General features: G+C 42.7%; 1 protein-coding gene across 6 annotated transcripts in view; it reads right to left on the bottom strand.

Moving 5' to 3' along the window:
- LOC143974349 (zinc finger protein 618-like) overlaps positions 1-22,175 on the bottom strand; it is a 236,860-nt gene that overhangs the window by 51,979 nt on the left and 162,706 nt on the right. For 4 of the 6 annotated variants that reach the window (XM_077475667.1, XM_077475627.1, XM_077475645.1 and 1 more), the window contains one exon: positions 4,052-4,129. The exons of the other annotated variants lie outside the window; for them this stretch is intronic. In XM_077475667.1, coding sequence (XP_077331793.1) covers positions 4,052-4,129 — 78 coding nt within the window. The remainder of the gene's footprint in view (positions 1-4,051; positions 4,130-22,175) is intronic. 6 annotated transcript variants of the gene reach the window in all.

Below are 22,175 nucleotides of genomic sequence, written 5' to 3'. Positions count from 1 at the left end.
GTGCATAGTCTATTTGCCTTTAGTAAATCAACCCCAAAGTGTAATTTCTTCAGTGTTGTCACATGAAAACGATATAATACAAAGATATAAGATACAAAAATGTGAGGGGTGTACTCACTTTTGTGAGATACTGTAATTATGTAATGAGACCATGCCGCAACTACCGATTGGTACACATTTGCAGTGGGGTAGCTCAATGTAAAAAGGAGAAAAAAGAAAATGTGTTCAGGAGATGGCAGTACCACCTGCTGAACACCTGTAAACCACCTCTGCTTGTTTTAATTTACTGTCTGACGTCTTCACACCTCTACTGCCTGACATGATGTTACTTACTGCATTGTCTAAAGCAGTGATTCTCAACTAGGGTTCCTCCAGGGGTTGCTAGGGGTTCTTTCAACATTGAGCAATTTCTGCCTCTCCGATAAGTTCCCAATGAGACCATTGATCCTTTTATCTATCTGTAAGGACCATTCTTCCCACTGACCATCACACTAATGTATCATGAGTTGTAGATTTCAAATTTTTAGCAGGGGTTCCCTGAGACCGGAGAACGATTTCAAGGGTTCTTCTGCGTTGAAAAGGTTGAGAAAAGCTGGTCTAAAGGGTGCAGCAAAGTCATGTAGGAGAAAGACCTAAAAACAATCTGTCAGATCCTCCAGGAAAGGGGATTTTAATGAACATTTCAAATGAAATAAATTACATTTTGAAAACACATTTTGGGCAAAAATGTTTAGCATCAGATACCTTGCATGAAACTAATGAATACAATTAAAAAAATGTCAGGTTCACTTTAAAGCCTGCCATGGCCTGGTCACTGAATGATTTCTCACTGGCCATAGCACAGTAGAGTATGTCACAGACAAATGGAATTTTTTTTTTATATATACATATATATTTAAGTGCAGTTTAGGAACACAAAGCACTACAATTGGGCAAAGGAGGAGACAATTAAAATTTGACAGACTGCTTTCATCTCCACCTCCTCCTTCGTAGCTCCAAAAGTTGATCAAATTATAAATTAGTGATGAGCAACCATACTAGGGCTTAACATTTTCTCTTCTTTGTCCATTCAGTTTTGTAAAATGAAAGTACAATAATATTTGAAAAAAAAACGCAAGTATTTTGCTTACGGAGAGCCAGCCTACTGCTGGAAAGGGAACCGTATTGTGAACTGAAAATTTTTCCCCAATCATGCAGATTATCCATTGGTAAGGTGTTATCGTTATTTTCGGCGAGCGAGACAGTTATGTGCCTTAATAACAACAAGCATCTCTTTTGGAAAGGATAAAAAGGAAAATTAAATGGTATGTCTGTGAAAAACAACTAAAAATAAATAAATAAAACATTAAAGTGGTTGTACACTTTTGAAATAAAAAATTAACAAAGTATATTCCTCTATAGTGTGTACTTGCCTGGCACCTAGTGTGATTTCTGTCTGTTCTATGACACCACAGAATACCAGGAGATGGGATGACCCCCCCCCCCCCCTCTTCCAGCACACAAGTGGTGAGTGACAGCTTTGGCTGTGCATGTTTCCCTACGAGACTGTGTAGAGGGAGGGAGGGAGAGTTTGTGCTTTTCCTTCACTCAGGTTTCAGATTACACCCAGCTCCTTGTTCTATGTTGTGCAGTGTGGAACTTAGAGGCGATCGGGTCCTTTCTCCTGTTAGGTATGGAGACGAGTGAGGGGAAGATGGCCCCCACCCGTCACCATACCATTGCAAGGTGGAAGCAAAGTCAAAACCTCACTTCTGCCCAGAGCTCTTAAAGCTATTTTTTAATTTATTTTTATTGCATTTTAGTATCCCCTTCTTCAGCAGGCGGTCCGGTTTTGGTCAAAACTTCACTTTCACCCATAGCTCTTCAAGGGCCATTGTTTTATTTATTTATTTTTCCAAATGACAATTTTTTATTTTTTTTTATTGCATTTTAGTGTAAATATGAGATCTGAGGTCTTTTTGACCCCAGATCTCATATTCAAGAGGTCCTGTCATGCTTTTTTTTTTCTATTACAAGGGGTGTTTACATTCCTTGTAACAGGAATAGAAGTGACAATTTATTTTTTTAAAGAACAGTGTAAAAATAAAAAATAAAAGGTAAAATAAATAATAAAAAAATAAAATAAATTTAAACGCGACCCGTCCTACCGAGCTCAAGTGCAGAAGCGAGCGCATACGTGAATAGCACCCACATATGAAAATAGTGTTCAAACCACACATGAGACATCACTGCGATCGTTAGAGTGAGAGCAATAATTCTAGCCCTAGATCTCCTCTGTAACTCAAAACAGGCAACCTGTCAAATTTCTTAAACGTTGCCTATGGAGATTTTTTAAGGGTAAATGTTTGTCGCCATTCCACAAGCAGGTGCAATTTTGAAGCGTGACATGTTGGGTATCAATTTACTCTACGTTAACATTATCTTTCACAAAAAATTGTGCTAACTTTAATGTTGTCTAATTTTTTGATTTAAAAAAAGTGTATTTTTTCCAAAAAAAGTGCGCTTGAAAGACCACTGCGCAAAGTGTGATAGAAAGTATTGCACGACCACCATTTTATTCTCTAGGGTGTTAAAAAAAATGATATATAATGTTTGGGGGTTCTGAGTAATTTTCTAGCAAAAAACTAAAATGTTTTTAACGTGTAAACACCAAATCTCAGAAAGAGGCTCGGGGCTTAAGTGGTTAAGCACAAAATACTTGTTCACCTATTTCATTTTTGTGATATTGAGTCTTATTTATGAAAGGCAAATCCACTTTGCACTACAAGTGCACTTGGAAGTGCAGTCGCTGTAGATCCAAGGGGGACATGCAAGGAAAATAAAAAAAACTGCATTTTAGGTTGCACGATAAAATCAGCAGAGCTTCCACTCATTTCAGATCTACCCCTTAGATTTACAGCGACTGCACTTCCAAGTGTACTTGCAGTGCAAAGTGGATTTGCCTTTCGTAAATATGTAACATGTCTCACTTGATTGTTGCAATTTTTGTTTTTGTTTATCATAAGCAGAGTTTATTTTCAATTTTTTTTTACCACTGTGTTGCCATTACTGCCATGAGGGTAAGTTCTTAGGAAAACCTAGGTGTAGAATTTTTTATTTTCACATGAAATGTTTATTTAAACAATTCAGTCCCTATAAATCCATATTATAAGTCAAAGCTCCATTTTTTTTGCCAACCAGTTTATAAACAGCCGCAATACCATGCTATTTTAAGAAGTAGATATGTTGCTGGTTTGTATTCCTGAATTACTTTTTACACACAAAAGAATATACAGATAACTTAATACATCATGTAAGCTGGTCTGTGCAAAAAAAAAGCTTTTGCAAATTTAGATGAAAAAAAAAATCTAAAACTTAACAAAAACTATGTGTTATGTTTTCTAAATTGATGTTAAATTCTGCTACAAAAAAAGCTTTTACTCCATGCTAAAATTTGAGAAGTCTTTTCAAAAATAAAGAACGACAAAGACAATAAAACATTGCTGTTCATGTTTTAAACAAATAGAAATAAAATCAAAGCAGAGGTTCTAACTTTTCCCATTCATTTTAAATAAAAAATTAAATAAAAATCTTTCTTGGTGCCGCCAGAACAGGAAGTGAAGGTAAATCACCCCCATAAAAGATAAAAACCATCAAATAAAATAAATACTTATCACTAAAAACTGCATAAAGAACACAGCTCCAGTAAAATAACTGGAGTCAATTTTTGGCATAAAGCAAAACACATAATTTAGCCAATGTACAAGTCTGTAGAATGGGCAGACTCCAAGATACAAACAGACATACACTTACATATCAACAAATACAAATATATTTTTAAGGTGTATAAATCTGTATATCCTTAGCCGGCTGTTATGTATAATAATATGGCGCTCTAAAGTTATGTACAGTATGTTTTATGCTTTCCAATAATGCTTTTTAGTAATGTATTTTAAATAAAATAAAATGTCCCTCTAAAATACAAAAAGAAAAAGAAAGAGAAAAAAAAAAGAAAAATAAATACAAATGAGGTGGGAAATATATAGGAAAATCCCACTTTTGTGAAACATACTTGGACCAAGTTTGACAAATGGTTCAAGGTCCTCTTCTTTTCCGTCGCCTGATGTAACCATCATATGGATATAGGTGTCTAAAAAAACAGAATGATAAAAAAAAGAAAAAAAATAGAACTATATAAAATGTGTCAAATATGTTCTGAAAAAAATAACAAATATGAACACATGAAAAAAGAAAATAAATGGAAAATAAACTGCCGCCAATGACAGGGCGCGCCCCTAAGGTTGAAGTGACACTGTCATACTTTTTCCCTTCCCAAGTTATATAAATGTTTGAACAAATGGGTCAAAAATAGTGTAATAAGACCAAGGGTGCTGAGAATTCTGGGGGTTAAGTCTAATATTTTTGTCAGAGTTTAGGATGCAATTTTCTAAATGATAAGCCTTCAGCAATGATTAGCGATTTTTCCAGTGCTTCCAAACCTCCCAAAACACATACAATCTCTTTTTACTAAGTTAAGCCTGATTTATTGTTTTTAAACGATGTGGCCTGCGATAAAATGCTGTTACCCACTGCAACAAATCAGAGTTCAGCTTTCATATACTAAACTGCAACAGTGAAAAACTAAAATTTCACGGATTCTCATAGGCAGCCGACTTGGTCTTCAAAAACCAATCCCCCTATTAACATGACCTCATCCATTCCATGTGCAGTGCAACTTAAAGCCACATGATGGCAGTAGATGCCGAGATTGTATGGCAGTAAGGCATCACAATGCTGAGCCTTAGCAGCTATGTTGCCCATAGCAATTAGACATCCTAATTTATGATTGTATAGCATTTAGGGAAAATAAAGTGAATCAGACTGGTTGCGATGGCCAACAAGATTTGCTTGTTTTTCTGACGCTTTCATATGGCACAATATTTCTGTGGGAAACTTATGTTACTTAAACATAATCAACACAGCACGCATGAAAACTGTGCAACTACTAATCAAAAAAAATAAAATAAATCTAATTAATATAATCACAATCACCTACAGTTCCTGCCACCAGTAATGCACATCCTACATTGAAAGACTTGGGTCTAAAGCTTTAAATAACTATAATTTTACTAGCTTATTTTAAAAATTAAAACAATATCAACAAAAAATAAAAATAAATAAATGCACCTTTTAAATCGAATTAATAACGGGAGGGAAGGAGAACAAAGTGGGATGCTTTACCACTATGACACACATGCACCAGTAAAGTGTTGCATATACCTAATGAGATCAACCCCAAAACAAAAAAAATATATTATTATAGCTATACAAGTATGCCACATACAGTGAGTGAAAAAAAAAAGTATTTGATCCCCTGCTGATTTTGTACGTTTACCCAATGATAAAGAAATGATCAGTCTATCATTTTAATAGTAGGTTTATTTTAACAGCGAGAAACAGAATAACAAAAATATCCAGAAAAATGCATTTAAAAAAAAAAAAGTTATATTTTGATTTGCATGTTAATGAGTGACATAAGTACGGTATTTAAACCCTTATCAATCAGCAAGATTTCTGACTCCCAGGTGTCTTCTTAAAGGAATTGCTCCTAATCTCAGATTGTTACCTGTATAAAAGCCACTTGTCCACAGAAGCAATCAATCAGATTCCAACCTCTCCACCATGGCCAAGACAAAACAGCTGCCCAAGGATGTCAGAGACAAGATTGTAGACCTACACAAGGCTGGAATGGGCTACAAGACCATCGCTAAGCAGCTTGGTGAGAGGGTGACAACAGTTGGTGCAATTATTCGCAAATGGAAGAAACACAAAATAACTGTCAATTTTACTCGGTCTGGGGCTCCATGCAAGATCTCACCTTGTTGAGTTTCAATGATCATGAGAATGGTGAGGAATCAGCCCAGAACTTCACGGGGTAATCTTGCCAATGACCTCAAGGCAGCTGGGACCATAGTCACCAAGAAAACAAGTGGTAACACACTACGCCGTGAAGGACTGAAATCCTGCAAGCGCCCACAAGGGCCCGTCTGAAGTTTGCTAATGAACATCTGAATGATTCAGAGGAGAACTGGGTGAAAGTGTTGTGGTCAGATGAGACCAAAATCAAGCTCTTTTGAATCAAATCAACTTGCTGTTTTTGGTGGAGGAGGAATGCTGCCCATGACCCCAAAAACACCATCCCCACCGTCAAACATGGAGGTGGAAACATTATGCTTTGGGGTTGTTTTTCTGCTAAGTGGACAGGACTACGTCACCGCATGAAAGGGACAATGGACGGGCCATGTCTCATCAAATCTTGGGTGAGAACCTCCTTACCTCAGCCATGGCAGGTCGTGGATGCGTATTCCAGCATCACAATGACCCAAAACACACGGCCAAGGCAACAAAGGAGTGGCTCAAGAAGAAGCATATTAAGGTCCTGGAGTGGCCTAGCCAGTCTCAAGACCTTAATCCCATAGAAAATATGTGGAGGGAGTTGAAGTTTCGAGTTACCAAATGTCAGCCTCAAACCCTTAATGACTTGGAGAGGATCTGCAAAGTGGAATGGGACAAAATCCTTCCTGTGATGTGTGCAAACCTTGTGGACGTCAAGAAACGTCTGGACCTCTGTAATTGCCAACAAGGGTTCTGGCACCAAATACTAAGTCATGTTTTGTGAAGGGATCAAATACTTATTTCACTCACTAAAATGCAAACCAATTTGTAATTTTTTAAAAATGCGTTTTTCTGGATATTTTCGTTATTTATTATTCTCTCACCGTTAAATCGACCACTAAAATTATAGACTGATAATTTCTTTGTCAGTGGGCAAACGTACAAAATCAAAATTAACAGGGGATCAAATACTTTTTTCCCTCAGGCCGCGTACACACGGGCGGACTGTTCGCCCAACTTTGTTTGTCAAACAGTTTCGGCAAACAGTCCGCTCAAAATTAGCATGGACGGACATGGCCACACACGGCACTTTTTGAGCGGACTGTTTCAGCGAACTGTTTGCCAAACAGTTCGCTCAACTTTTGAAATGAACGGACTCGCCCACGTAAGGCGGAGGCAAATCCGCCCATTTCGAGCGCGTGTACAGGTAGGCGGGGCCCGCGAAGGAGACGTCGCGGGCTCCGCCGCCTGGAATGGACTTAAAGGGGAACCCCAACGCCGAAAAAAATCGGCGTGGGGTCCCCCAAAGTCCACAACAGACCCTTGTCCGAGCACGCTACCCGGCCGGCCAGGAAAGGGGGGCGAGCGAGCGCGCCCCCCCTCCTGAGCCGTACCAGGCCGCGTGCCCTCAACATGGGGGGGTGCCTTGGGGAAGGGGGGGCCACGCGGCCCCCCCCACCCCAAAGCACCTTGTCCCCATGTTGATGAGGACAAGGGCCTCTTCCCGACAACCCTGGCCGTTGGTTGTCGGGGTCTGCGGGCGGGGGGCTTATCGGAATCCGGGAGCCCCCTTTAAGAAGGGGGCCCCCGGATACCGGCCCCCCACCCTATGTGAATGAGTATGGGGTACAATGTACCCCTACCCATTCACCTGTGAAATAAAGTACAAAAAAAAACACAACACAGAGAAAAAATATTTTATTGCACAGCTCCGGGGGTCTTCCGTCTTCGGGGGTCTTCTCGCCGGACTCCTCCGCTATCTTCGTGTAGCTCTTTTACTAGCGGAGGAGCCCGGCTTTCTTCCTCCCCGCCGCCGGCCTCTTCTCCCGACTTCGGGGGTCTTGTCCCCCTCTTCGGTTCTTCTGCCGGGCCACCGCGCCTTCTTGTAGCTCTTTTGCAGGCGGTGGCCCGGTCTTCTGTCGCCGCTGCCTTCCGTTCTTCTGTCGCCGCCTTCGGTTCTTCTGCCGGGCCACCGCGCCTTCTTGTAGCTCTTTTACAGGTGGTGGCCCGGTCTTCTGTCGCCGCTGTCGCTGTCGCCGTCGCCGCCTTCCGTTCTTCTTCTTCTTGTTCTTCTTCTTCTTCCCCAGGAGATGTTGACACGTCGCTCTCTCCGGCCGGAATGCCAGAGCCGCGCTGTGCGGTCACTTATATAGTGACAATGGGGCGGTGTCACATGGTATATGTCACATGGGTTGGTCACATGGTGACCCCGCCCCCTTACGATGTCATAGTCCCCATGTGACATCAACCCATGTGACCAACCCATGTGACATATACCATGTGACACCGCCCCATTGTCACTATATAAGTGACCGCACAGCGCGGCTCTGGCATTCCGGCCGGAGAGAGCGACGTGTCAACATCTCCTGGGGAAGAAGAAGAAGAACAAGAAGAAGAAGAAGAACGGAAGGCGGCGACGGCGACAGCGACAGCGGCGACAGAAGACCGGGCCACCGCCTGTAAAAGAGCTACAAGAAGGCGCGGTGGCCCGGCAGAAGAACCGAAGGCGGCGACAGAAGAACGGAAGGCAGCGGCGACAGAAGACCGGGCCACCGCCTGCAAAAGAGCTAAAAGAAGGCGCGGTGGCCCGGCAGAAGAACCGAAGAGGGGGACAAGACCCCCGAAGTCGGGAGAAGAGGCCGGCGGCGGGGAGGAAGAAAGCCGGGCTCCTCCGCTAGTAAAAGAGCTACACGAAGATAGCGGAGGAGTCCGGCGAGAAGACCCCCGAATCCGGAAGACCCCCGGAGCTGTGCAATAAAATATTTTTTCTCTGTGTTGTGTTTTTTTTGTACTTTATTTCACAGGTGAATGGGTAGGGGTACATTGTACCCCATACTCATTCACATAGGGTGGGGGGCCGGTATCCGGGGGCCCCCTTCTTAAAGGGGGCTCCCGGATTCCGATAAGCCCCCCGCCCGCAGACCCCGACAACCAACGGCCAGGGTTGTCGGGAAGAGGCCCTTGTCCTCATCAACATGGGGACAAGGTGCTTTGGGGTGGGGGGGCCGCGCGGCCCCCCCTTCCCCAAGGCACCCCCCCATGTTGAGGGCACGCGGCCTGGTACGGCTCAGGAGGGGGGGCGCGCTCGCTCGCCCCCCTTTCCTGGCCGGCCGGGTAGCGTGCTCGGACAAGGGTCTGTTGTGGACTTTGGGGGAACCCCCACGCCGATTTTTTTCGGCGTTGGGGTTCCCCTTTAAGCCCATTCCAGGCGGCGGAGCCCGCGACGTCTCCGTCGCGGGCCCCGCCTACCTTCACACGCGCTCGAAATGAGCAGACTTTCCTCCGAGCGGGAACAGTTTGCTCATTTCGAAAGTAGCCTACACACGGGCGGACTGTTCGCTCAAACACAGTTTCAGCGGACAGTTTTTCGGAATTTCCGAAAGACTTTGTCCGTCAAACTGTCCGCTGAAACTGTCCGCTGAAAGCCCGCACACGAGGGGACTGTCCGCCCAAACACTGTTCAGCGGACAAGGTTGGGCGAACAGTCCGCCCGTGTGTACGCGGCCTCACTGTATGTCCTGCACAAAAAAAATAAAGTGAGAAGAAAAGCCAAAATACTGGATTTATAGCTGCTAAATGTTAGTTTTAGATGCAATATTTCCTTCAGTACAAATGTACATTTGTATCATTTGATATTTAGGCCTCATGCACACTGAACGTTCTAAAAATACCAGTAAGTAAAGCTGTAGAATGCTGTCGTTTTTAAGCATTTTGAAGTGTTTTTTATTTTTTAGCTTTTTTTTTATTTTTTTTAGCTTATGGCTGAAAAATGCTTATAAAACACCAAATAGCCCCGCTTTTCATCTTTTTTCAAAGTTGGAGTGCTTTTCACAGCCGAAAAACTCCTGCAAACCCACTCGTTCTTGGAGTGTTTCCCAGCCAGAAAACGCCCCTGCCAGAAACTGCTAACAGCCTATGTGTGCATGGACCCATAGGATAACATGCTGGGGAGTTTACTGGCTGCAGAATAAAAAAAACACCTAAAGCCAAAGACAGCAGCTATAAAAACATCCAGTGTGCATGAGGCCACATACCGAATTATTTACCCAGTCACAGAAAGGCTATATATAAATTGTTAATTAACCACCTCAATACAGGGCACTTACACCCCCTTCCTGCCCAGGCCATTTTTCAGCTTTTAGCGCTGTCACACTTTCAATGACAATTGCGCGGTCATGCTACACTGTAACCTTGTGAGATTTTTATCATTTTCTTCACACAAATAGAGCTTTCTTTTGGAGGTATTTAATAATTTCTGGGTTTAAAATTTTTTCCAAAAACAAAAAAAAAAAACTAAAAATTTGAAAAAAGTTTTTCTTCGTTTCAGTCAGTAAATTTTGTAAATAAGTAATTTTTCTCCTTCACTGATGGGCGCTGATGGGGTGGCACTGATGGGTACTGATGAGGCAGCACTGATTAGGTGGCACTGGAGGAGACACGAATATGCCGCACTGATGGGTTGCAATGATGAGCACTGATGGGCGGCACTGGTGGGCACAGATGGGTGGCATTGATGGGCAGCAGTGATAGGAAAGCACTGACTGGCATCACTAATGGTCACTGATTGCTGGCAATTGTGGGCACTGATTGCTGGCACTGGTGGCACTTAATTGTAATCAGGGCACTGATGATCAGTGCCCTGATTGCATACCTAGATGTCCCCTGTGAGGAGATGCCACTGATCGGCTCTCCTCTCCTCACTCTGTCAGTGTGATGCGAGGAACGCCTATTAGTATTACTGGCATCTTAGTGTTTATGTGTGACCGGCTGTGATTGGCTGTGATCACACGGTTAAAGAACTGCGGGCACGGCTCTTTACAGAGATCGGGGTTGCGCTGTGTCCTAGCAGCCACGAACGCCACACTGCCCACTCCCTGGGGATGGGTCATTCTGGGAAGCCCTCATATGACGTCCACCCAGAACAAGAGCCACACGACCTGCCGTCATTTGATGGTGGTCGGGCGGCAAGTGGTTAATCAAGAACACCTAAGCCCATTTATTATCTATATGCTTTACACGGTTACAGGTGACAGTTGGAAGAGAGGGAGGTTTGAGAATTGTGGCTTATGATGAGTTTATATCTGGGGGTTGTCTTTAAAAGCTTTGACAAAGAATAAAGTGAAAAAAAACATTCCCCTCTGGGTGACCTATGTACTTTAAAATCCTTTTACAAACTTTGTTGTAGATTCCTACCTTTTGTTATTCTGAAGAAATCCCTGTTTGTTCCTCTGTGCCCCTATGCTCAGTGAGTCTAATGGGAGTTGTGTCATTATTATCAACCGGCTGCTGCAGCTGTAGGGCTCTAATGAGTTAAACTGCCGGGTCTACACCCCTTTAGATGTGATTTCCTATTGGGAGTATCTTACCAAAAATGAAATTTTTGCTGCAGGGGATGACTTGTATCTTAGTGTAGACTTCTGGGAAAGTCGGTGAGCCAATCACACAAACAGGAAATGGTGTTTCTGGGGGGCGTTCTGTATACATTCTGTTTACAGATCTCCTCCAGGTAGCCATATTGCATTGCATTGCATTTACAGAAAATTACCGTGGCTGCAGACTGAAAAGGAAAGGTACTTTTTAATAACATTCAATTACAATATGACTTGTGTCACAATTGTATATGCTAGATTTTTTTTATATGCTATCTTTTTCCCATGAAAGTAGAGTTACCCTTTAAATACACAGAAAATATACTTTAATATTTCCAATTATGTACAGGTTGTGCAATAGTTAAAAAAATACCTTTTTAAAGTTTTATTAGCATTTATTGGCAGTGCATCTCCTTGCCTGTTTGAACTAAAATAATAAATACCAAGGAAGTATGTATGCCACAGTTCAACGCTGCAAGCGATAAGCACCCATGCAAATGTCTACATACCCTATTTAACCACTTAAGCCCCGGACCAATTTGCAGCCAAAGGACCAGGCCCCTTTTTGCGATTTGGCACTGCGTCGCTTTAACTGACAATTGCACGGTCGTGCGACGTGGCTCCCAAACAAAATTGGCGTCCTTTTTTCCCACAAATTGAGCTTTCTTTTGGTGGTATTTGATCACCTCTGCGGTTTTTATTTTTTGCAGTATAAACCAAACTAGAGCTACAATTTGGAAAAAAAAATGCAATATTTTTTACTTTTTGCTATAATAAATATCCCCAAAAAATATATAAAAAAATATTTTTTTTCCTCAGTTTAGGCCGATCCATATTCTTCTACATATTTCTGGTAAAAAAAAAAAATTGCAATTAGCGATTATTCATTGGTTTGCGCAAAAGTTATAGCGTTTACAAAATAGGGGATAGTTTTATAGCATTTTTATTAATTTTCTTTTTTACTAGTAATGGTGGCAATCAGCGATTTTTATTGTGACTGCGACATTAAGGCGGGCACAACAGACATTTTTGACACATTTTTGGGACCACTGTCATTTATACAGCAATCAGTGCTATTTAAATGCACTGATTCCTGTGTAAATGACACTGGCGGGGTTGTGTGCGATGTTGTGTTTTTTTTTTGTAGGTGGGCGTGGCCTGGCATGTGACGTCACTGATCGTCTTTCCCTACAAAAGGGAACAGACGATCGGTGACAGCCACACTAGGAAGCACGGGGAGAGGTTTGTTTACACAGACCTCTCCTCGTTCTTCAGCTCTGTGACCCGATCGTGGGACATCAGCAGCGATCGGGTCCGCTGGTCCCACGGCCACGGAGCTCGGGACCGGGTCGGGAGCGCGCCGCCACCGCCGGTGCACTCCCGACCCACGGCTGGGCACTTAAAGAGCCACGTACAGGTACGTGATTGTGCCCAGCCATGCCATTCTGCCGACGTATATCGGCGTGAGGCGGTCCTTAAGTGGTTAAGGTGCATCTCCAGGCCGAATCTTTCTCTTTTTTTTTTGTTTCGGATTTTGTGGGGAAGGGTTAGACATTGTGCAGGTGATCATTGTCACTGAGAAAACAGAGGGGGGAGAGTTGTCCCCAGAACAAGAGGCGATCTGAAATCTTCCAACTAGGGCAACTGTCTTAGAGAACAATCCCCACCCTACTCCCGATGGTATGTATACAGAAAAAAAACAACCTGGTTACAGGTTTCAACCATTTCCTATTCAATCCAAACCCCCCCAAAATAAGGCTAGACATTGTAAAGACAATATTCACAGGGGGAACAGTGTCTAGACAGTTCAAACTTTTATTTCTCAGCCCATAACTAAGTCTTCAAAACACAAATGTATATAATTACAGAAGGATGGTATCAAGCACTACACTTTGTATCAATTACACAATTTTTACCGTTAGGCCCCATGCACTATGGAAACAGTAAGGGGGTTAACATTATGGAACTGATTAGTGCCCCACTGACATATAAGGGTGATGACTGGCAGCTAAACTGAATCCAATCATACAACATATTGAAGCCAAACTCCAGGATATTAGCCACTCCCTCTAACTAACCACTGGGATGGAGGAAAAAAAATACACCTATCCAAGGGCTCATGTCGCTTACCTGACGCTGTAGTCATGTGACACCCTGGGGCCTAATCCTTCCGTTTACTTCCGGGGAACTTTTTTCGGGTGTCCACATCACTGCCTGCATGATGTTGACATATCCTATTTTTGGAGACACTTCCAGCAGCTGGGTCCTCTCTCACAGGCTCCAGAGGCAGGAGAATTCATGGAGGCAGTGATGGGACAGCGGCCCAAGAAGGTGATTAGTGTAGAAAAAATGCCTGGTCTCCAAGGCAGGATATTAGTTTGGTTCCTAGAAGAAACAGACCTTCATCCATGACTCAGGGGATGGCTTAGGAAGAGGTGTTTGTAATCAAGACTAAGGAGTCAATTAAACTTGATTTTTGGGGAGGGGGAGAGAAGTGCAACAACCATAATGTAGCATGTAAAGTGTATATTTAATAGAAAATATAAAAAAATATTTAAAAAGCACTCACAAAGATAAAATAGAGCTGAGCTCCAGCATTTTCCTACCTACATAAGGTGGCTTCATATCCTGGGCCCCGTGTTCCATCCATGGCTTTGGCTCTCCAAGGACAGCTGTTCCCTGCTTCCATTCCATCTCTGCTCCCTTGCCGGTGGCCAAGGCATGGCATCCTGGTTGCATCTGATCTGTCTCATAGGCTACCCAACTGTCATTCTGAGCTCTATTTTATCTTTGTGAGTGATTTTTTTTTTTTTATATTTTCTAGGGCTGTGAAAATTAAAGATTAATTCTTCAATTACTTTTTTTGATCGATCAAAATTCTTTTGATCGGTACTCACCTCTCCGTCGGCTTCTGGATCTTCAGGGAGTTCCGTTGGAGATCCAGTGATGTCACGGACATCAACGTCACTAGACTCCTCCCCCCTTCCCCAAGTGTCTCCGTCTGCTAACGAAGGGAAGGGGGGAGGAGTCCGGTGACGTCAAAGTTTAGATTGAATGTAATGCGTACAGAGGAGGAGCTACGCATGACGTCACTCACTGCTGCCCTACGGAACTAACACAATTGTCGGTTTACATGCTGTGTTTTTATCATCTTTATGTGAGTAGCTTGAGTTTGAATACAAAAATGTAATCTTATACTTAAGCGGTGAGCCCTTAGATCTTTCCTTTCTACCCATGACCTGGCATCCTTGCTGAGATCTAAGGAGACGTGAGAGAAGTTTATGGTCCGTGTTAACCCAATACCTGTTTGCATGACCACCTGTTTGCACAGGGGACCCTGCCATAAGGTGAGAGTGATTAGTTAGACCGAAGGTGGAGGGATTGTCACGCTACTGTGGAAAAAAAAAATTACTTACGTCAGTGCTACAGTTTGAATTTAAAACGCATTTGTGTGAACTGTGAAGTTAAGTAATGGAGTGTGGAAACTAACTAGTGTCGGGTGATTGCATATAATGTATACCACATTTACCACTGACTAATGCAGAGTTAAAATGCAAGGAGATCAGCTAAAAGTAGTTGGATCTGTATTTTGATATTATAAAAATTAGTCAATTAATCGATTAACAAAAAAATCGATTAATCGAACACGAAAATTTTATTCAGTAACAGGCCTGATATTTTCTATTAAAATTACTTTACATGCTACACTATGGTTGTTGTGCTTCTCTCCCCCTTTCCACATGCTGGAACGAAGAAGCACTTCCAGAGTTAATAGTGTGTTGTATAGCACTCTGGGATACCTGCAGCATCTAGCTTACATAAGCTTTATCTGTCATTTTGTTTCATATTGTATCATACAGTTTTATATTGTTTCACACTGTGAACTTACATCAGCCTCATCAGAGCACCGAATTCTGACTGGCGCGTCTGTGTATGGGGTGGTTTTAGTTCAAGGGGTTGGTGCGCTGTGATTATTCTGGGTGATCTTTGCCTGGAGCTGGGCTTTGTGTTTCATAAGGATTTTTCAGTAATCCAAATGTGGGGGCTCACATAAGATCCAATGTTTTTAGGCAACTGCATAAAGCTTTTGCAAATGACTAGGAATCTAAAACAACTGCACAGTGGCTAAGTGGCGAACACTTCCACCTAACAGCACTAGGGTCATCAGTTTGAATCCCAACCACGTCACTACCTGCCTGGAGTTTGCATGTTATCCCTGTGCCTGCGTGGGTTTCCTCTAGGTATTCCGTTTGCTCCCACACTTCAAAGACATGCTTGTAGGTTAACTGGCTCCTGTCTAAATTGTAGATTATAAACACATATATACTGCGCTGTCTATAAAAGAAATCAAACAAAAATTGGCAAAAAGTTGAAAAAACGAAAGCAGCCAGCAGTGGATAAAGTTGCAAAAATGACAAATTGGGTGAAATGTGCAGCGCTTATGCGATCATATAAACCATAACAAATAATGAGTACAAAATATGGGAATAATAAATGATGTGCTCAATGTGCTTGGAGTATTTTTGAGCGCATCATTTATTATTCACGTTTTTTTGTACTCATATTATTTGTTATGGTTTATATGATCACATTCATTTCACCCAATCCTGTCTTAATTGGCCTCAGTATGTGTATGTATGAATATGAGTTAGAGACCTTAGGTTGTAAACTCCTTGAGGGCAGGGACTGATGTGAATGTACAATATATATGTGTAAAGCGCTGCATAAAAATTGGCAGCACTATACAAGTACCTGTAATAAATAAAGATGGCCATGCATGTTACAATCTCTTCTTTCCGCCAACTGTTCTTACACTTTCATTGCTATAATAATTTTGCCCCTTCCTAAAAACATTACCACCTAAAACTAAAGTTGTTTTCCACAACCAACAATCAAGCCCACTTTTTAAGGGTATATCAGAAGCTGACTGGTGGCTGAAAATTGACATCAGTTCTTAGTATGAACAGGTTGATGCATAAGGCTGTTTTACAACATATAACCTAACATTAGTAGAAATGATCAGCTAGATTTACCAACAGTCTGCAAGCACACAAGCCTATAGTAGACCCCAACCATGACACTTCCAGAACTGCCAGTCAAAGGATCAAGTGCCATTCTACCTCTTTCAGATTAGTAGGTACTCTAATAAAATGTTACAAAATGTTCATTGAGTGGTCTGCAGTGACTGCAGGAGGAAAAATGTGGTGAATGTTTTTCTTTCCTTTTTTTGGGGGGGGGGGGGGGGGGGGGGGAGGGAAGGGAGGTGGAATGCAACAACTATTTATACATTTTTTTATTCCAAGAATCCTCCCTGGAAACACCAGATTCCATAAATAATCAAATAGTTTATACTTGTATGAGGTTGATGTCCTGAAAAATGTATCATAATGTACAAAACATTGAGTGATGTTAATTCCAGAAGTAACCTTTCCGGACAAAGCATGACAGCATATACAGTACGTTTGGATAGGCTCTGCCCCCTGCCCTATTCCAGGACCGGTTATACTATATAAGCAAGTCTCCTCCCTGCAGGCAGCATGCTCTTTTTTCTTCACTGCTACAGCTGGTTATGCTGCTGCTGAAAGCAGGAATTTTCTTTTTCCCTCACCTTGCCGGACACATCTGGCCAAGCCTCTCCTGTGACAAAGCTCCCTGTTGTACAGGTTGAAACAAACTCCTATATGGGGGATACCTCCCCCCTTAGGATCCAGGATGAGGGGGGTGATGGTATCTGGTCTCTAGGGATTGCTCCTTCATCATGACTCCATGGATGGACATTCATTGGACTTTCGGTTTGGTCATGAAGCGTGCAGGTTGTAAGGCACCACATGGTGCACAAATCCATAGTATTCAGTTACTGCTGCAAGCATATGTCACACATGCAAATTTTCTGGCTTGTCCATAGTTTCAGCCTGTTTACTATTGCCTCACAGGTTGTGGTTTGTGTCTGCAATACTGCTAATGCTGATAGCAGGTGTGTTGTGCTGGGCTTAAGCCTTCCTATTAACTCAGAAAGGCCTGGCCCTACAGGCTTGACTTATTGTCTGCAGGTATGCTGTTAGCTTGCACCACTGAAAGCATATATCACACATATCAATCTTACTGGCTGTCCATAGTGCCACTTTACTAATGCGTCACAGGTTGTGGTCTGCATCTGCAGTATTGTTAATTCTTAAGCTGATATCAGGTGGTGCTGAGCCTTTCCTATTAACACAGGGACTGGCCCTGCAGGCTGGGCTTACTGTGTATTAATGCTTGGTTGTGGTATGGACCTTTTGTGGTACGTGTGTTTGAGGTAGGTTTAACCTGATAGTGCTAATTGTCTGATGACTATTAACCTTGCCTGTGATTACATTGACTCAACAGTACTATGACTGCTATGTGTTTATCTCTATGCATTTACATGCTGACCTTGATGCTAAAATGAAAGTCAGGATCTGCTTAGTTACATTTCCTTAGTCCTTAGCTGTTGGCAATGTGTAATTGCTTCTGTTACTTGGGGTACACCACAGACGGATATGTGGGTTGCTGCTTGTAGTGGTTAGTACTGATGGATTTTTAAACAAATACCCCATGCATGGCTCCAGTCTTTCAACTCATCCGAGGACCAGTAGCTAATCAGCCTTCCTAGAGACCAGCAATGTTCATTAAGGTGAGGGCAGGTAGGTATATTCTGTATCCTAAAAGAGTGTACATTATGTGCATAATGGATTTTAAATCTCTCCAGCCCTCAACACCAACACCACTTCTCAGGAAGAGGAGAGTCAACCTGCTTCTGCAACAGGGACAGGTCATCTCTGGCCACTGTGTATTTAACTGCCAGAAGAGGCAGACCAAGGAAATCTCTACAAAAATCGTAGTGGACTAGTAGTAACTGGTGTTTCGGCCAAAATGCAAACCAAGTTGCAGGCCACAGAGGCAGTGGCAAATGGGCAGAGACTGAGAACAGTCACTAATCGTTTCATGCCAAGCCTAAATTAAACAGCTGTGTTTATTTAAAGGCAACCTCTACCTCAGAAGCAGTTGGCCCGGGAGTCTTTATCAGATTGACCAGGTGGGTCAGCCTTAGCTTGCTTCTAGGAAGTTGCTATGGCAAGGTGAAGAAGTTTCATACTACTATTAAGTAGTGTTTTGTGACCTGCAGTGAAGCTCACTTCGGTAGCCAAACTGTCAGGATCCCAGACAAGATGAAAGCAGAGTTCTGGCCAGTGATAAACTCTCTATGATGGCTGATCCTAGAGTGAAAACGAAGTAGCCAGTGATGCACTTCAGCCATTGTGGATACAAGACTATGCTGTTTCTCTGGTAGTCCATTGTGATCAGTTAACCCTTATGGCTCATCCCACAAGTAACACATACCACAGTGATATCTAGAGCGGGTATCCCTTGTGTTAATTGCCAATGACCAGAGGATAGCCAAAAGACAAAGTAACGAAGATTGAATGACAGGCTAAACCTGGGAAAACTATAGAGAAGAATAAAGAATCAGTAATCATCTTTATTTGTCTGCCTAAACCCAAGTCGCCCAGTAGGGTTCGGCTGACAGAATTATATGTAAAATTTGAGCTTTGGGATCCGTGGGTCCTGTGCGTTAAGGAAGCCATTGGAATTTTTCATTCTTCTCCTCCAACTCATTGCATTCCCTCCATGATGCATTAGAGCACAAGGGTTATGACTGCATGTTCTTTAGTTAAAAGTAGGACTTTGTCAACAAGCAGAAGGATTAGGATCCAAAACCGCATAGGGCATCATTGCAGTCAATCTCTCCAGCCATCAGGCTTGGCTTCCACAAATTGTACCCCATTATTTCCAAGGAGTACCGTTCATAGTTGTGCGACTTCAAATCGCAGCGACTTTAAAGTAGTCCCTGCACTACTCTGATGCGTCTTAGGCCATGGACCTCAAGAATACACAAGCATTGCTTCAAGTCTCATAAAGGTCGCATCAAAATCGCACGTTTTAAGTCGCAATAGTGAAAACCTAGGCTAAGATTGTAGATGGTCTTTAGACTTAGCAAGTGTGTGTGTATTGTATACACACTTGGAGACACCAATTTTTCTGCGAGTACCTTCGCTTGGCTGTTCGAGAGTTAGCTACATGTTCATCTGGCAGACTTGGCCTTTCCACAAACTTCGGGCATTTCCCAGGATATTAGGTCTAGTAGTGGCCATCTTGCGGGAGTCAGGATTTCTGGTGTGCCTTGTTTGGGCAACAGCCTAGCGCAATGTCTTTCAGGTCCTGGGGAAAAAAGTTCTAGTTCAGAATCTGATCGAATTGGGAGGAGCTATCATCGAGAGACCGACTAGCCTCATTACAGCAATGACCTGGAAGCAGTTCTGAATCTCTGAAGAATACAGTATTTACCCTCAGAAAGAGCAACAGTATAAGTATCCCACTTAAACAAATTATAGCTCTTTTCCATTGTTTGCATCCCACGGTCACAAAAGAGTAAAGAAATAGCCTGTAGTAACCCATGTGGGCTGGGAGGCCCAATGGAAGGTTGACAACTGTATTAACTGGTTTTGTAGTAAGGGAAGACTTGCTTCCTGCACCAGGAAAAGTGACTCCACAAAGGAGACAAGTCCCTTTTTGGGAGGTAGCTAAGTTAGCTAATCTTTACGTTTATCAGCTACAAGGCATAACAATCATCGCAATCTATTACTTATTGGGTATTCATCCAACAAACCCTTCAAGGGTTTGGCAACAAATAAAGCTATCAGGATATGGATCTGACAGGCCTCGGTGGCTTCCCAGAGGTGGAAGCAGTCAAACTTCTGACATCCAGCTGGGTCTGCAGATTAGCCAATATGTATACTGCGATTGTCTTTAATGGACAGCAATTGTCTTCTGATGCTGTTAGGTCTGAAGAGCTTATTGTTTGCTCTTTGAAGAAGGGCCAATTCTATGTCTCTCTTCAACCTTGAATCTATGTCCAATGCTTGAGGTACTCCAAACACTTTAGTTTGGATATGCCAGAAGGATAATGTTCTAACCCAGATGCAAAGATGCTGAGGAAGAGACTAGAGCCACTTTGCCTGATAATTTCAGGCAAAGTGGCCTCTGTCCTCAATTGATGGATTTGTCCCAGCCATCTAAGCCCCTTGACTAACTTGATCCGCATTGGGGGCGGAGCCTACCCATATGTATATGCTGTCATGCATTGCATCAGGAAAGGAAAATTAACGTCAGGCAAGTATAAAATTTTCCTCTATACAGCTACTGGATTCTCTGATAGATAGCCATCTTCAGTGTTTCCAGTTTGCAACAGCTGTGCTGAAAATAATTCAGCTTCATTTACTAATCCCTCTGTGATAGCCATGTTCCTCTGGAAGTTCAGTAGCTGGTGTATGGAGAACCATAATTCAAGAATACAAAGTGAGACCCTAACTGTATCATAGGTACATGAACTCAACTTCTGCCATCTTCTTCTAAAAAGTCAGAGATCACAAGTACCCCATGTTGTAGAATCTACATTCGATATTGGAAGAACTTTAGCATAGGTATATTCAAGTACAGCTGCTGCCTACAAACCACCGATGGCCATTTTGTTTACCTACATTCAAAAGAACATGGCCTATAAGTTTACTAGGGACCCATGATGGTGCTGAGGTAAATTATACTTTATCATAACAGACTACATTATCAAAATGGCTTCCAATGATTTTGTGTATCAGTTATGTCATTTCCTGAGTGGACTGATGATTTTATGATTTTCTCAGAATGGCTCTCTACACTCTTGGTTGGTGAGGCATTTGGTTACAATAACAGTCTTGAAATGTTTAAAATGGTTTCCATTATGTAGCTCACAGATGCCTGTGGTTTCCAATTAACTGAAAGGCTGCATTCTCAAAATTCTTCCTGTTTAGCCTACCTACTGAATGCAAATTACATTTTCATAATAGGATCCCCAGATCAGGAGCAACTGATGCCCCAAGCACAGCACAACACTGCCCCTCTTGGTCCCTCCATTGCTTAACCGACAAGACATTAGGCCTCAATAAGTGCTGAAAATGAAAATAAATTTTAAAATGTATAAACCTTCTTCAGTTTTCTTCCAGGTTAACCCCAAGCCACACCTCACAACTATGGCCAGCTAGAAAATCTAGGAAACAAATGCCTGATGCTAAAAAAAGCATCAGGCAAGAATATGCTCAGACAGAAAGGGATGGTACCTCATCTTTGCCCACATGGAATGCACAGGTTTTCCATGCTTCCATGCGCAGGCAGTCCCATTCATGTCTATTGGGATGCACAGACACAGCCACTGGTCCCAATTTCATAGGTGCGAGTGCATGTCCCAGAATGCATACTGTCTGCTCTCGCCCAAACCTGACCTTTGATGGCACTGCAGGCCAAATGCTGTTCTAGGCCAGACTGGAGAAACAGAATTTGCCCCACAGAGTAGCCAGGTGATTTAGGAGGGGCCCAAGGAGAGCCTGCTAGAAGCCTTTGCCCAAAATCTTGTCTTCCTGGACCAGTTTGTGAAATAAAGAGGAGGACCATGAAATTGCCCTTCATCTTGATCCAGCAGAGCTTCAGCAATGGGAAAAATGCAGATCAGGTTGAACTGATCCCATGGAGTCACCAGAGAATTCATCACAAAGGCACGAGGATCCTTGGTTCTGGCAACAAACCTGTCCAGTTTATTGTTAAACCTAGACACCAGAAGATCCTTGGCCGGTGTCCCACATCAGTAACAGAGAGCTTGAAACACCTTAGAGTGAAGGGATCAATTTCCAGAGTCCAGACGCTGCTGACTGAGGAAGTTGACCTGCCAATTTACCATGCTTGGGTTAAGCCCAGCAGTCAGAGCTGGAATGTGCCCAAATGAGGACCAGGTCAGATTCTATTTTGGCTGCTCAACTTCTGTTGTCCACCAATGGTTTATATTAGCCATGACTATCGCATTGTTATTGGTGGCACAGTGGTGTA

Source organism: Lithobates pipiens, unplaced genomic scaffold, assembly GCF_037356315.1.
Source record: "Lithobates pipiens isolate NorthernLeopardFrog02 unplaced genomic scaffold, aLitPip1_a1.2 Scaffold_1, whole genome shotgun sequence".
Classification (NCBI taxonomy): domain Eukaryota; kingdom Metazoa; phylum Chordata; class Amphibia; order Anura; family Ranidae; genus Lithobates; species Lithobates pipiens.
Note: the sequence above shows the minus strand (reverse complement) of the source record. Positions and strands in the feature narration are given on the sequence as shown.